Raw genomic sequence first — 13871 nt, forward strand, 5'->3', positions numbered from 1 at the left:
AAGATTCTAAAGAAAGTGATCCTGACCATGTCCTGGGACTGGTGAGCTTCTTAAAAAAAAGGCTGAGGTACAGACAGTCTACTTGATTGTTTTGAAAAGAAAGCATTTCTCTTAAAAGCTTCTTTTCAAAACACATTATACTTAGACATCACTGCTGAAGAAGGAAGAGCACTGCAAGGTGCCAGAGGAGCTCACCCATGCAGAAAATTTACAAGCCAGGAGGGTGAAGAGGGGAAGGAAAAAAAAAAAAAAAAAGCATCTCCCACACTTCCATGTTTTACCTCTACTAAAGATCAGTCAAATGAAATTAAAACAGCAATGACGATAACTTTTCTTTGCATTTGAATGTAAACTAACTGCAGATTACTGAGTCTGAACGTAAATTAACATAAATTGCCATGCCTTTTCTCATTGTTTACATTGTTTACCTTGATTAACAGCTAATAATTTCCTTTAAAATAAAGAATCATGCGATTAAAACATGAAAACCCAATTTGCCTAGGACTGTATTTCTAAAGTGACGAGGTGCGGTCATCTGTATTTTATCCAGTAATGAGTAGCAATCTCTGTGAGCCTGAAGAACTAGAATCTACTGGAATGAATTAATAAATATCACACTCTTCTAGATCCTAGGGTCTATTATCACCATGGACATCAGCACTTTAAGAACTTTTTTCCTGCTTCTTGAATTGAACATGGTGGGGGCCAGGACATCCCTGCACTTAGACAACTCCCTGTGATAAAAACACTTCACTCTGAAGTAGGTGCAGGCAGTTAAGAAACAACAAAAATGAACAAAGAACAAGCACTGCTATAACTCTCAGTGTATTTATCATATTCCCTTACTCAGAATCGTTTGCTACAGTTTAATAAGATCTTTAAGTCCTAGGGCAGGTATACTCAGATTTAAGAGTTTACATAAATACTTACTGTGTATTACTGGGCAACTTCCAAAATACCTAATAAAGAGTTTTGCATCTAGGGCAGCACTAGAAATAATTAGTTTTAGATTAGTCTGTTTTTGCAACACATCTCTGAGTTTTATTAACAAGAAGTCACTGAACCTATCCCTCTCATGTACTTCATCCTATAACAAAAGGAAAAAAAAAAACCAACAGATAAACATCACAGATCCAAGATCCTAACTTTTCACAAACATGAACTTCTCTAAAAACTAAAATACATAATCTGTGGGTATATTACAGACGCATTAAAATGTGTAAGTCTAGTTTAAGTAAGAATTTTTTTAAAAACCACCCTAAAGTCAAGAAATATTTCAAAAAGTTTTATAAAGATATCAGAGCAGACTGCACTGGTAATGCTCAAGCCACATATACCTTCATTTCAGAGGTTAAAGTGAACTTCAGAAGCTTTTCCAATTCTCATATTTTAATCTCATTTTCAAGATAATGACAGAAACAGCAAATCCTACAAATCTTACTTTAATAAATTCACACTTCACAACTGATGAACATTTAAAGAAATGCATGATACCACATAATTAGAAAAAAATTAGATTGCTTACATCTATTAAGTCATGCACAAAGCTTATCATCAATTAAGGCACATGACTGATTAAACATCTTCGTTGGTGTGTTCTGTTTTGTTTTATATTATGAACTTATGAAGCAGGGACCCAAATACAACATTTTTAGGCTGAAGTCAAGAATGTTTAAATCATTCTCACACTTTTTTCCATTTTGATAAACAGGCAGGCACCTAAAGTTATCATGAATTTTTCTGTCTTCAGCAGTGGAGAACTTAATCTTGCAGTTAACATTCTGGTTCTGCTGCCTTATCAAACTCCACAGTAGCAATATTCACATAATCACAAACACACACACTTAAATAATTTGCTGAAAATTAGACTACTCATTATCTTGAAAACATTTGGGCAAACAAACTGCAAACCTGGTACTGCTAAAACAAGTACATGATACAAGAAATTCTGACACACTCACATTGAATCATATCTACATAAGCCTCCCTAAGGCTCTTCTGCTTTCTGACAGAGAAAGTTCAGAAAAATTTAGAGCTCTGTCCTCCACAAATGCATCATGATTCCAAAATTATTAGCATGAACCTAAAATAAGGTACTTCTAAAAAAAAAACCAAACCAAAATGTATATGCTACAATGAAGACTCAGTAAGTCTTTAACATTAATTCAGATTCTAACCAAACAAAACACCTTAAATGCTCAGCAAATTAATAAAGAAAACTAGGATCTCATCTTCCAGTTAACAATACACGCTGCTCCACATCACATGAAATACAAGGATTCTTACCACAATAATATGTGTCACAGTTGATAGAGTGCTGTCTCCTGCCATTAGCGTGCGAAGCAGTATGCCATTAGTGCAAAATGTTAACAGTGTCTTTGGAGAAACCCTGTTGAACAGTTCATAAAGATACTTCATTACTTTGCACCATTTAAACGTTGCTACCTTTCCACTACTTACTGAAAATTAAAGGATTGAACAGCTGCCCACCAGAAGTGGAATTAGATTATAGTTCTCTCACCAAAGAATTCATGCATACTATTTGTTTTTAAACTAAGACTATTCCCAGAGACTTCCTAAGGAATCTTAATGCTTATACTTCAAAACTTCAGACAATGGATTAATTAACAAAGTGAGATTCAAAATTTATATAAATAACAAAGCAAGTGAAACAGAACCTCGAGAACCTCTCCACATTGTTTAATTTACTGGAAAATTCAGTGTGGACTGCTTTGGAAAAATGGGTTCCAATTCTTCAGCATGTGCTTGGATATAGTCTTTGTATGTGCCTACATGTGGTGGATTGACCCTGGCTGGACGCCAGGTGCCCACCAAAGCCGCTCTATCACTCCTGTCCTCAGCTAAGGACAGGGGAGAGAAAATACAATGACAGGCTCATGGGTAGAGATACCCATTACCATCAGAGGCAAAACAGACTCAACTTGGGGAAATTAATTTGTTACCAGTCAAATCAGAGTAGGATAATGAGAAATAAAACCAAATCTTAAAAACACATTCCTTGTACCCCTCCCCTTTCTCCCCAGGCTTAACTTTACTCTCCAATTCTCTCCCTCCTCTCCCCAGCAGCACAGGGGGACAGGAATGGGGGTTGGGGTCAGTTCATCACACGTTGTCTCTGCCGCTCCTTCCTCCTCAGGGGCAGGACTCCTCACGCTCTTCCCCTGCTCCAGCGTGGGATCCCTTCCACGGGAGACAGTCCTCCACAGACTTCTCCAATGTGGGTCCTTCCCACAGGCTGCAGTTCTTCACGGACTGCTCCAGCATGGGTCCCTCCCATGGGCTGCAGTCCTTCAGGCACAGACTGCTCCAGCATGGGCCACCCAGGGGGTCACAAGTCCTGCCAGAAAACCTGCTCCAGCATGGGCTCCTCTCTCCATGGGTCCTGCCAGGAGCCTGCTCCAGCACAGGCTTCCCATGGGGTCACAGCCTCCTTCAGGCACCCACCTGCTCCGGCGTGGGGTCCTCCACGGGCTGCAGGTGCATATCTGCTCCACCATGGACCTCCCTGGGCTGCAGGGGAATCTCTGCTCCCGTGCCTGGAGCACCTCCTCCCCCTCCTTCTTCACTGACACTGGTGTTTGCAGGGTTGTTTTGCTCACATATGCTCACTCCTCTCTTCAGCTACAGTTTCTCTTGCACAGGTTTTCTTCCCCTTCTTAAATTTCTTATCCCAGAGGCGTTACCACCACCGCCGCTGATGGGTTCAGCCTTGGCCAGCAGCAGGTCCATCTGGGAGCCAGGTGGCATTGGCTCTGTCGGACATGGGGGAAGCTTCTGGCATCTTCTCACAGAAGCCACGCCTGTAGCCCCCCTGCCACCAAAACCTTGCAACACAGACCCAATACACTATACTTGACTGAATCACAAAGAAATCAGCTGATCTTTTTCAAATGCTTTAATTTTTCTCTTCAAGAATTCCAAAATCTCTGGAAGTTACTATTCTAGTACCCGTGGCAGAGTTAGCTGTACAAGTAAAAAGAGCAATTGCCACTACCTTCTCCAGCACTGCCACCCGAAGTACTGAAAAGTTCCTTTGTATCGTACTCTACAGTTCTTTTCCAGAAGACATGAGCTCCCTAGTTATACGCGTATTTCTTTCTAAGTTTGGAATTCATCACTCCTTTCAACACTCCTCCTGCATATTCAATTCAAGGAACATATCCAAGATGGAAATGCTTTGCTTTACCCATCTTCACTCTTCTTTCTTCTTCAGCAGCCTTCTAGAAATCATCATTGCTGTCCAATAGTTAATAAAACTTCAAAAATTAAGACTCCTGTGTTATTCCTCCTATCTAAACCCCTCCACTCCACATCTTTTCTGCCCAGAGTTGGAAATACTGTCATGTCTCCCTTTCGCTCTTTCTCTTGAATGAATCTATTGATTCTTCTTAAGCAGGATTTTTTGCACTGCTTCCAGTAATTCTTCCATTTTGATCTGACCTATACTTCGTTCTTCTTCAGACAGCATAATACTTCCAAACAGTAATCATCCACCTTATTTGCAATTCATCGTTACTAGCTCTTTTAATCCCTTAACAGCCTTAGGAGCTTTTGTACGCATATTCAAACTCTTCTTTAACTTGGCTTTGTTGTTCAAGTGCATTCATTTTCATTAGCTATGTGATCTCTTCATCCACACAAGCAACGTAACCAGCTATACCGTTCGCTGTCTTCCTCTCACCCATATCCCAAGTGCTACCCACTCCTGGAAATCCCACTACCTATACAGTTCAAAGAATCTAGAAACCGCACACAGTCTTCAGACTTTCATCCATTCCTGCTCTGCTTCAGGGACAAATTTCCCAGAAATCTCTACTTTTGTATCAGTTCATGCTTTAAACATAAAAGCTGAAAGAGAATAAATTTAACCCAAACTAGATTGGCAAATAATACTCAACTTCATCGTTCACTTTCAAATTTTGCTTTTTTTTCCTTTTATGTCCCCTACCAACTCTCACTATATAGCATTTGTCACAGCATGCTGGTCTTCCTACTTATCTGCAAAGCTTGCAGAACTTTTGGATCTATACGTGTTAAAAGTAGGGAGGAAAAAAAAGAGAAGAAAGCATAGACCTGATCTGAAAGTAAGACAAGAAATGCCACACACACACAAAAAGAAATCACGAGAAAGTACCTGCAATTCACTTGTATAAGACAACTTACTACATGCAACTCCCAAATACAGGATGAAAACCGTCCTTTTCACTCTTCAATATTCCATGACTTGAAATCACATATCCTATCTATACTTTACATACTGAGCTTTTACTAGGCCGTATCCCATGTATACTGTAGTTTAAATGTACACAAGACTAAAGTACCAAAACAAGATCAACTGACTTTAAGAAATAGCATTAGTACCTGCTTTCTAATCGGATCTGATAACCAACTGTCTGGCCAACCTTTTCTCTTCTTTCTGCTGCCACTCTCTCAGCCACACCAACAGCTGCCAAACGTCTTGGCTGAGTGCAAAATATACGACACGGAGTTCTGTTTTTGTAGCATTCGTCAAGAAGGAACTGAGGGATCTGTAAAGAAGTGGTTTGAATTTACTTTTTAGTTTGATAAAGTTATCTCTTTTTTACCATGGTGAAACAATTTAACTGCGTCTCAATATTACATAGGTTGCAAAAGGATTCACAATGGGATTAGCACTGCAAACGTACTTGAAGGGGCAGGAAGGCAGAAAAAATAAATTTCTTATTTCAAATTTAATCTGTTTCAGAAAAAAAAAGTTGAAGCTTCTCTTCAGAGAAATCTATAAAAAAATACCTGTAGGTAGTATTTCATTTACAACACAATAATATTCTACTCTAGAAACTAAGAGAGCTAGCTTTAGAAGAGAAAGGGCTATTCAAAATCATAGCTACTCTCCCTGCAATATTTTATATCATTTTAACAAAAAACTAGTATCTATCAGAAAATTGTGCAGAAACCTTCATGCTTTTAGTAAGTATCTGCTGGCTTAGTATTTCAAAAGCAAGAAAGTGAACTAGAACACAAGACTTTTGACTATGTAGGAAAACAAAAGCCTTAAAACTAGCACAAAGAAATCCCTTACTACATAAGTATTACAAAGTTGGTGCGTTTTGTATAAACACTGTTATCTTTTTTATTTCATTAAATAAACTTACTTGAGTAGTTTTTCCTGATCCAGTCTCTCCTACAACCAAAACAACTTTATTGTCCTTTATTATTTTGACAATTTCTTCCTGTTTCTCAAAAACTGGTAGGGATTGCCTGAAGGAATCAAACTCCGATTCCCCTCTTTTCACTGGAACCTGGGGGATACCATTGTTAAGCCGTCCACTTGTCTTGTTCACATCTCTGTTTTCTGTGAGGAGAAGTTAACAATTTACTTAGACAGACACAAAAAAAAATAAATACTAAAAAATGTATTTAAAATCGTACGTAAAAATGAACATTCCTAACTTTATATGCATCCCTATAGATAAAGTGACAACCCCATCACACATTTAAAAGCCATATTCATAGTAACGCATCCTGTTAGGGTGCTTGAAATAAATACTGTTCAAATGAGTTACTACTTTCGTAGATATTTTGAACAAAAACAGACTATCCCACTGCACTGCTCAAAGTCAAAAAAGGTCACGAAGAGCAAAAATAGAACAGAAACTAAACCCCAGAAAAGCAGCCTGGCGTATTTGCTTGGCCTTTGTATCATGTCCGCACAGTCACACCTCCACAGTTTGTCTAGAAATATTCACTGTACAGTTAAACCTTTAAGGTATTCCAAACTGACAAGCAGGTCTTCTGAGAAAAAGGTACCTTTACTGTGATTCATCCGCCTTCTTTCTCATCCTCTCTGATCTTTTATGACCTCCTTTCAGACAGTCTTACATAACCTAACGCTCTAGTCTGTAACATTTGTCTTAAATCACACAAACTGAACCATGCTGTACCTAGATCCCTGGACCCATACAGCACAGTGCAGTGTGATGTATTAGAAAGCAATGCATAAGTAGCCAAAGAACCTGCACATCTTCAGAAGACACTACTTCAGATTCAGTAAATGCTATTCTATAATTCCTCAAGAATTATTTTCCAGAACAATGAAAAACTTGCTGTAAATTCAACTATACATATTTAATGTGATAATCAGATTAATATATTAAATTACAAGCACTGTCTTACCAAGACAGACACAAATTAAAAGAGCCAAAAACCATTCTGGTGAAGCGAAGAAAGATAAATTTTACACTATTCATTAGTTTATATGCCCTACATTCCTAAGGAATTGCTTTTCAGTACTTTTATTACAGTTGCCCTCTGTTCATTAAACAATCCTATTAAACAACTGAAAAAGAAAATTAGCAAAGGAAGCACTTAAAGCATGCACTATCATAAATCAGAAATATCCAACGAAACAAGGCATACTGGTACAAGTGTTTTCTTTCTGTGCACTACACCCAGCTTTGTGCACAGAAACACAACGTAACTCTTACACTCGCAACTGTTAAAGCAATAACCTTGTTGACAGCACCGTTTCAAAAAAAAAAACCCACAATATATCAGAAGTTTGTATTCCAGTGAACTTTTTCATATTCTAGAAATCAAGAAGTCCAGAAAGTAGCCTTAGGGACCAGATCTATTTTAGAAGACAACGAAACAAAAGATAAACTTATCTTATCAAGAACGTGAATTTCTATATGCAGAACAGCCAGCCTCATTTTCTCATAAGGGTGTCCTCATACAGCAGTCATGGTAACACTTCTCTTTTCAATCTCACCTCATGGAAATTGTAGGAGCTCACATTTCAGAAAAGTGCTTCCAAATAAATTTAGCTGGAACTAGCTTGAAGATTCAAAAGTAACTTGGTGCAAGGCAGGCATTGGAATGTGGGTGATGTGACTGCCTAAGTTTCTTATGACACTAGTTATAAACCCTCCTATATTAACAATTAAAAGTCAAGAAAATTAATGGGTTTCTTTTGGGGGGAGGGTGTCAGTTGGGACAGGAGAGGAGACAGAAAAGAAAGGTTTTTGTTTTGTGGTTGGATTGTTTGGGTTTTTTAAGCAGTGTTGATTGACAAGTCCATATCAGAAGACACACTGAACATACCAGATTCAACAGCACATGCATTTCCTCGCTCCGTCTTTGGCAGAAGTTCTGTTCGTTCTTTATTTGTGACAGGAAATCTCTGAATTAAACTCCGAATGGTATGTTTCGTACTGGGAGCCAAGCCGCAAGTCATTACTGCATGTGTTAGTTCTGATCCATCCTTCTTCCTTACAGTCAGGTATCGATTTGCTCCTTTCCTGGAGGAAAAAAGAAAAACGTATTTTACGAATAAGTAACTTATTTACCTCTATGTAATCAACTTTGACCATAATTTTTTCAAGATGGCCATCAGATTACTGTCAAATATAATGTCATAACTAGAAAATTGCAAATGATGTCCTAGGTAGCATAACACACACCAAAATAACAGAAGCATCCACAACATCCACCATCAAACCACCACATTCACACACTGTAGTGCAGCACTGCAGACTTTGGATGAGTACACTGAGCACAACTTTACAATTAGGCCTCCATAATGTAACACTGATGCTACCTTTCTGTTGAAGGTCTATCACTGCATTTGCTTCCCAAAAGACAGCCAGGTCCATCAATCACTCACTCAATCAATACTGAGAGGTATGACACAAACCTGATTTCTAGAGTAATTTAAGGGAGTTAGAGGTTAAAAATCAACAAATGGACACAACAGACAAACAAGAAGCCTTCTAGTGCTATTCCAAGACTTAATAAAATCATTTAAAACAAATTAAGAATCCCAGGACGTTCATTTTCAAAGATTTACAATGTAGAATTAGAGCCAAAACACTTAATCATAACACCGTGGCATTTGTTCTCAGACTGAAGTCTGATACTGAAATGCGAAGAGCTGCTGTATATAGGTTTGAAACTGAACTATCCTGTGCCTGGGCTACCATGACATATCAACAGTTCAAAAATTACTTCTCAGGATAAGAACGGAATGGCCTGGGGAGGATCGCTGCTCAGGAACTGACTGGGCAGCGGTCAGCAGGTGCTGAGCAATTGCATCGTGCATCACTTGTTTATGCCAATCCTTTTATTACTACTATTGTCATTTTATTAGTGTTATCATTATCACTATTAGTTTCTTCTTTTCTGTTCTATTAAACTGTTCTTATCTCAACCCATGAGTTATAATTCTTTTCATGATTCTCTCCCCCATTCCACTGGGGGGGGGGGGGTGGGGGGGTGTGAGTGAGTGGCTGCGTGATGCTTAATTGCTGGCTGGGGTTAAACCACAACACTTTTAAAGACCAACCATTTCAAAAGATATTACAAGCATAAATACTGAAGAAACCTGTAGAGACTAAACATGAGTAGAACATTTGAATTTATTTTAGAAGTAAATTTTTTTCTTTAATGTGCAATGCATTATCATAGTTAAGAAAAAAAAGATACAGTTTAGGTCTTCCCAGATCCATATTTCCTTTTTTCTCAGCTATTTAAATTTCAGTTCAACTATTCTCCAAGCTTCATGTCACCCCCAACACTCCACATTCGAAAAAAAAAAAAACCACCACAAAACAAAAACAGGGTGTGACTGTCCCACTCTACGCTGCACCGAGGCGGCCCCACCTCGAGTCCCATGTGCAGTTTGGGGCACCACAATATCAGAAGGACATTAAGATACCAGTGTCCAGAGAAGGACGACCAAGATGGAGAAAGGCCTCGAGGGCAAGGAAGGGAGAGCAGCTGAGGTCACCTGGCTTGTTCAGCCTGGAGAAGAGAAGCCTGAAGGGTGACCTCCTCGCAGTCTACAACATCCTCAACGGGGGGGGGGGGGGGGGGGGGGGGGGCAGCGGAGGGGAGGTGCTGATCTCCCCTCTCTGGTGACCAGCGACAGGACACGAGGAGATGGAATGAAGCTACACCAGGGGAATTCAGATTGGTCATTAGGAAAAGGTTCTTCACTGAGAGGGTGGTCTGTCACTGGAACAGGCTCCCCAGGGAAGTGGTCACTGCACCGAGCCTGCCCGAGTGCAAGGAGCATCTGGATGATGCTCTTAGTCATATGGTTTAGTTTTAGGCAGTTCTGCAGGGAGCAGGGAGTTGGACTCCATGATCCTTATGGGTCTCTTCCAACTTGAGATATACCATGGTTCTATGAAAACAACGTCCAAAAATACCACAGAATCTACTGGGGAGCTGCTCAGAGACACTTGCAAAGCTCTACAAAGAATCAACAAGGATTCAAGCAGGCATACCAGTTACAGTTTAGAGCAGGCACCGTACAACACAAGCATGTTCCTGCTAACCACTTGCACACATCTGACAAGGCTTTCTAACGCTCCACGTTCACAAAATATGAGGCAAAGGTCCGCAAGCTCAAACAAATTTATTGTCTCAGGCAAATAAATGTAGCAAAAATGAGCTACACAGCTCCTGAGACTGGAATAACATTGGAAGAATAACTTCACTTGAACAGCACTATACTTGAGTAAGATCTTCTGAAACCAAGCTACACATTCAACACAATCAGTGCTGAATAGCACTTACTCCCTAATTCAGTATAGATCAGAGAACTAGCATTTTACAATATTTTTGCAAGAATCGTGAAGTATCACCAAAAATGAGGAATAGCAAATGCTGCTACGGTTTTACCACAGTCCACACACACACGTTATACACGTTACTCCACGTATCTGCATTTTTCCTGTATCTTTTCCTTTCCTGTTGATTTGCCACGCGAACTCCCAGGGGAACCCGATTCTCAGCTTTCATGCAAGCTCATCACAACAAAGAACGTGGGTTTTCTCTTCAGAAGATCAGAGCAGTGTAAGAGAAAGAAACATCGCCATACCCGCATATGAACCCTCTTCTGCACTTCTCAACAAAAGCACTCTCTCGGACATGCTACTCTAGGTTACATTTTATCTGTCAAGGTATGAGGTTCTATTCAAAACCCCTTGGGCACACAACAGTACGTGAAAAACAGAAGAGATCTGGGTGAGACGTCTTTTTTACGGAGCTATGAAACCCACAAAACAGTACGAGGGCAAGCTACCTCAAACTAAGCACGTCACAAGTTCAAGTACACCTGAAGCAAAGCGCAAAGATACTCATTTTTACCCTACTTTTACAACTTTTTTCTCTAGTACTGTTCCCTGCAACAGTGCAGGACACGCCAGGAACACAGATCACTTTAACGCTAGTCATGAAACCCTGCACGTTTGCACCCAAAAAAGGCGATAAAAGTAAAAATCAGACTCCGACCTACCCTTTGCTTTTAGATACCAGTCCGAGAGACTGACAGAGCCGGTGAACGAATGCTCTTTCGGTGCTAGTGAAAGAGGAAGGAAACTCCATTTCTGGAAAAACAATGAAAAAAAGGCAAACGTGGCAACACAAGGCGCAGTATCCTTGACACAGTACCTCGACGTTACGAGCTCCTCGGTCCCCAGACCTCCCACGCTCTCCCGCCAACAGCGGGACTAACGGCACCGCCGCACCGAACTTCGCAGCGGTAAGCGGGGCAGGGCTCGCGAGCAAGCCACCTCACTCGGGCAGAGAGGAGCCGAGGGGAGGCTTCTGCCGGCGAACCGGCGGCGACCCTCCGCGCCTCGACGCCCGCCACCCCCCGCGCCGGGCCTCGCCTCCCCCCGCCGGCCCCGGCCAGGCGCCCACAGCCGCCGCCCCGGCTCCTCGCTGCCGGCCCGCCGCGACGGGCCCGCCCGGGCGCACCTGCCGGGCGGGGCGCCCCCCGCGCCCTTCTCCCCCGCGGCCGGGCCGCCGCTACGCACCTTTCTCCTCTCCGTACCGGAACCGCTCCAGGGCGAGGTTCACCGCGATCTCCACCTCCTCGTCGACGCGGATATCCTTCAGCCTCTTGCCGCGGCCCGCCGCGGGGCCGGCGGAGGGGGAGGAGGCGGCGGCGGCCGCAGCGGAGGGGGAGGAGGCGGCGGCGGCTGCGGCCGCGGCGGTGGAGGAGGAGGCCGCGGCGGCCGCGGCGGAGGGGGAGGAGGCGGCCGCGGCGGAGGAGGCGGCGGCCGCGGCGGTGGAGGAGGAGGCCGCGGCGGTGGAGGAGGAGGCCGCGGCGGTGGAGGAGGCGGCCGCGGCGGAGGAGGCCGAGCCCCCGCCAGGCTGCCGCGACGAGACGCTACTGGGCCGCGACATGGCGCGGCAGCGAGTGCCGGTGGCGCGGGGAGCCCGGCGGCCGCGCGCTGCGCCTCGCGTCCCGCCGCCGGAGGAGCGCGCAGCGGGCCGCCGCAGCGCCGCGACGTCACCGCGCGGGGCGGCGCGGCGCGAGGCGGGGCGGGGGTGGGGGTGGGGTGGGAGGAGCTGCCCCGCCGCGGCTCCCGTCCGGCGGAGGCTCCGCCCCCGTGGCGGCGGAGAGGGCGCGAGCTCGCGCCGTCTTCCCCCGCTTGGGGGCGGCCGTCGGGCGCCTCTGCTCAGCGCCGGGGGCGGCAGCGGGGCGGCGGAGGGCCTCGGGGGGCGGCGGGGCGGCTCTTGGAGGGCTCGGGAGGCCCAGGGCCCAGGGCCCAGGCAGCTGGAGGGTTGTTTTCAGCCACGCACGCCTTGGGGGCGGTTAGCGCAAGTCGGTGGCGCGGGCGGCGTGACGCGTTGCCGGCAGCTGCCAGCGCCGTTGCGTGGGTGAGCGTGAAAGGGGGGCAAGAAACCTGCCCTCCTCAGGCGGGGGGGCGGCAGAAGTGCTCTCTGCTGACCCCCGGGGTGCAGCCAGCGGCGGGGGCGGTGCCTGCCCCAGGCTGGCGTCCGCTAAACGCGAAGTGGTACCGCGAACGGAAGGGGCTGGGGTTTTTTCCGCGAGGCTGGTAAAGTTGAAGTAGCGTACGACTGGCAGTGACTGGAAAGTAGCACTGGTATCTGTCTGGTCATAAATTACATAATTGAATTGAATGACATTAAATGTAGGTGGGTGAGATCATTGCAGTCCTCAGCCTCTTCACTGTGAAGTGTTACTTGACCTCGGTTTTGTAAAATGCAAGTAATTTTTCAAGATGGTACTCCAAGGCAAATTGTTTAGCCATTTAGCGTTAAGGGGGATTTGATGGTGTCTTGAGTATTCTTTAGGTCGGTAAATAAGCCTTTGGCTGAAACGATCGTCTTTTCCTGCTGACGCCACACCAAAGATACAACAAACAAACAAACACCACCCCACCCCCACCCCCCAAAAAACCCCAAAACCCAACTCGTGGCCATGACACAGGATTAACTGCTGAGGGTTGCTACTTTGGAAACATCATTCAGTCAGAAGGAGAGTACTTTGAAGAAGAGCAAACTTCCTCAGGTGTGAACTCAAGTGCAGAACTGAATAAATAGCAAATAAACACTGTCTGATGCAGCTGCCTGAAAAATGTCTCCTAAGAGACCTCTACCAAGGCCCTATACAAAGCTCACTTCAGCATATTTCTGCACTGAGAAGTGGCACTGGGGCTGAAGGTTTGCTCTGTTGTAAGGTTGTTTTTAAAATTTTCTCAGTTTTTTTAATCCAGATACCTTCCTATACGTTTCCAACCAAAGTACTTAATGCTGTTTCCTTATAGCTGTTTCTGTGACATTCAGTGCTGTCGAGTTAGAGCACATCACATCTACTGTGAAAAGTTAAACCTTTAGTTTAACAAGATAAGGAATCCTCTTGTCTTCCTTAGTATCAACAGTAATAAATGATAGACTGTAACTCGTTTGAGAGAGTCACATCAGAAATCTTTAATTATGAACCCAGATCTCTTACCAATTCCTATGTCTTAACAGCATCATCTTGCCTTCCTACAAGGAAAGCACGTGATTCTGCAAAATGATTTCTCAGGGCCTATTCTGATCTCAGTTTG

General features: G+C 43.8%; 1 protein-coding gene across 9 annotated transcripts in view; it reads right to left on the reverse strand.

Annotated features, from left to right (window-relative positions):
* Positions 1 to 12297, reverse strand: part of LOC142027195 (3'-5' RNA helicase YTHDC2) — a 37306-nt gene extending 25009 nt beyond the window's left edge. For 5 of the 9 annotated variants that reach the window (XR_012649032.1, XM_075020899.1, XM_075020898.1 and 2 more), the window contains exons 1-7: positions 11826 to 12297; positions 11303 to 11393; positions 8104 to 8300; positions 6156 to 6355; positions 5383 to 5549; positions 2287 to 2389; positions 931 to 1087 (exon numbers count right to left, since the gene is read on the reverse strand). Coding sequence is in view for 8 of the 9 variants with exons in the window: in XM_075020899.1 (XP_074877000.1) it covers positions 931 to 1087; positions 2287 to 2389; positions 5383 to 5549; positions 6156 to 6355; positions 8104 to 8300; positions 11303 to 11393; positions 11826 to 12198 (1288 nt within the window). In the remaining variant the exon portion in view is untranslated. Of the gene's footprint in view, positions 1 to 930; positions 1088 to 2286; positions 2390 to 3051; positions 3359 to 3465; positions 3737 to 5382; positions 5550 to 6155; positions 6356 to 8103; positions 8301 to 11302; positions 11394 to 11825 lie in introns of those variants that run through there. The other 4 variants (XM_075020900.1, XM_075020901.1, XM_075020906.1 and 1 more) reach the window with 4 other exon arrangements.
* Between the last annotated feature and the right edge of the window lie 1574 nt (positions 12298 to 13871).

This window comes from Buteo buteo, chromosome Z, assembly GCF_964188355.1.
Source record: "Buteo buteo chromosome Z, bButBut1.hap1.1, whole genome shotgun sequence".
NCBI classification, from domain to species: Eukaryota; Metazoa; Chordata; class Aves; order Accipitriformes; family Accipitridae; genus Buteo; species Buteo buteo.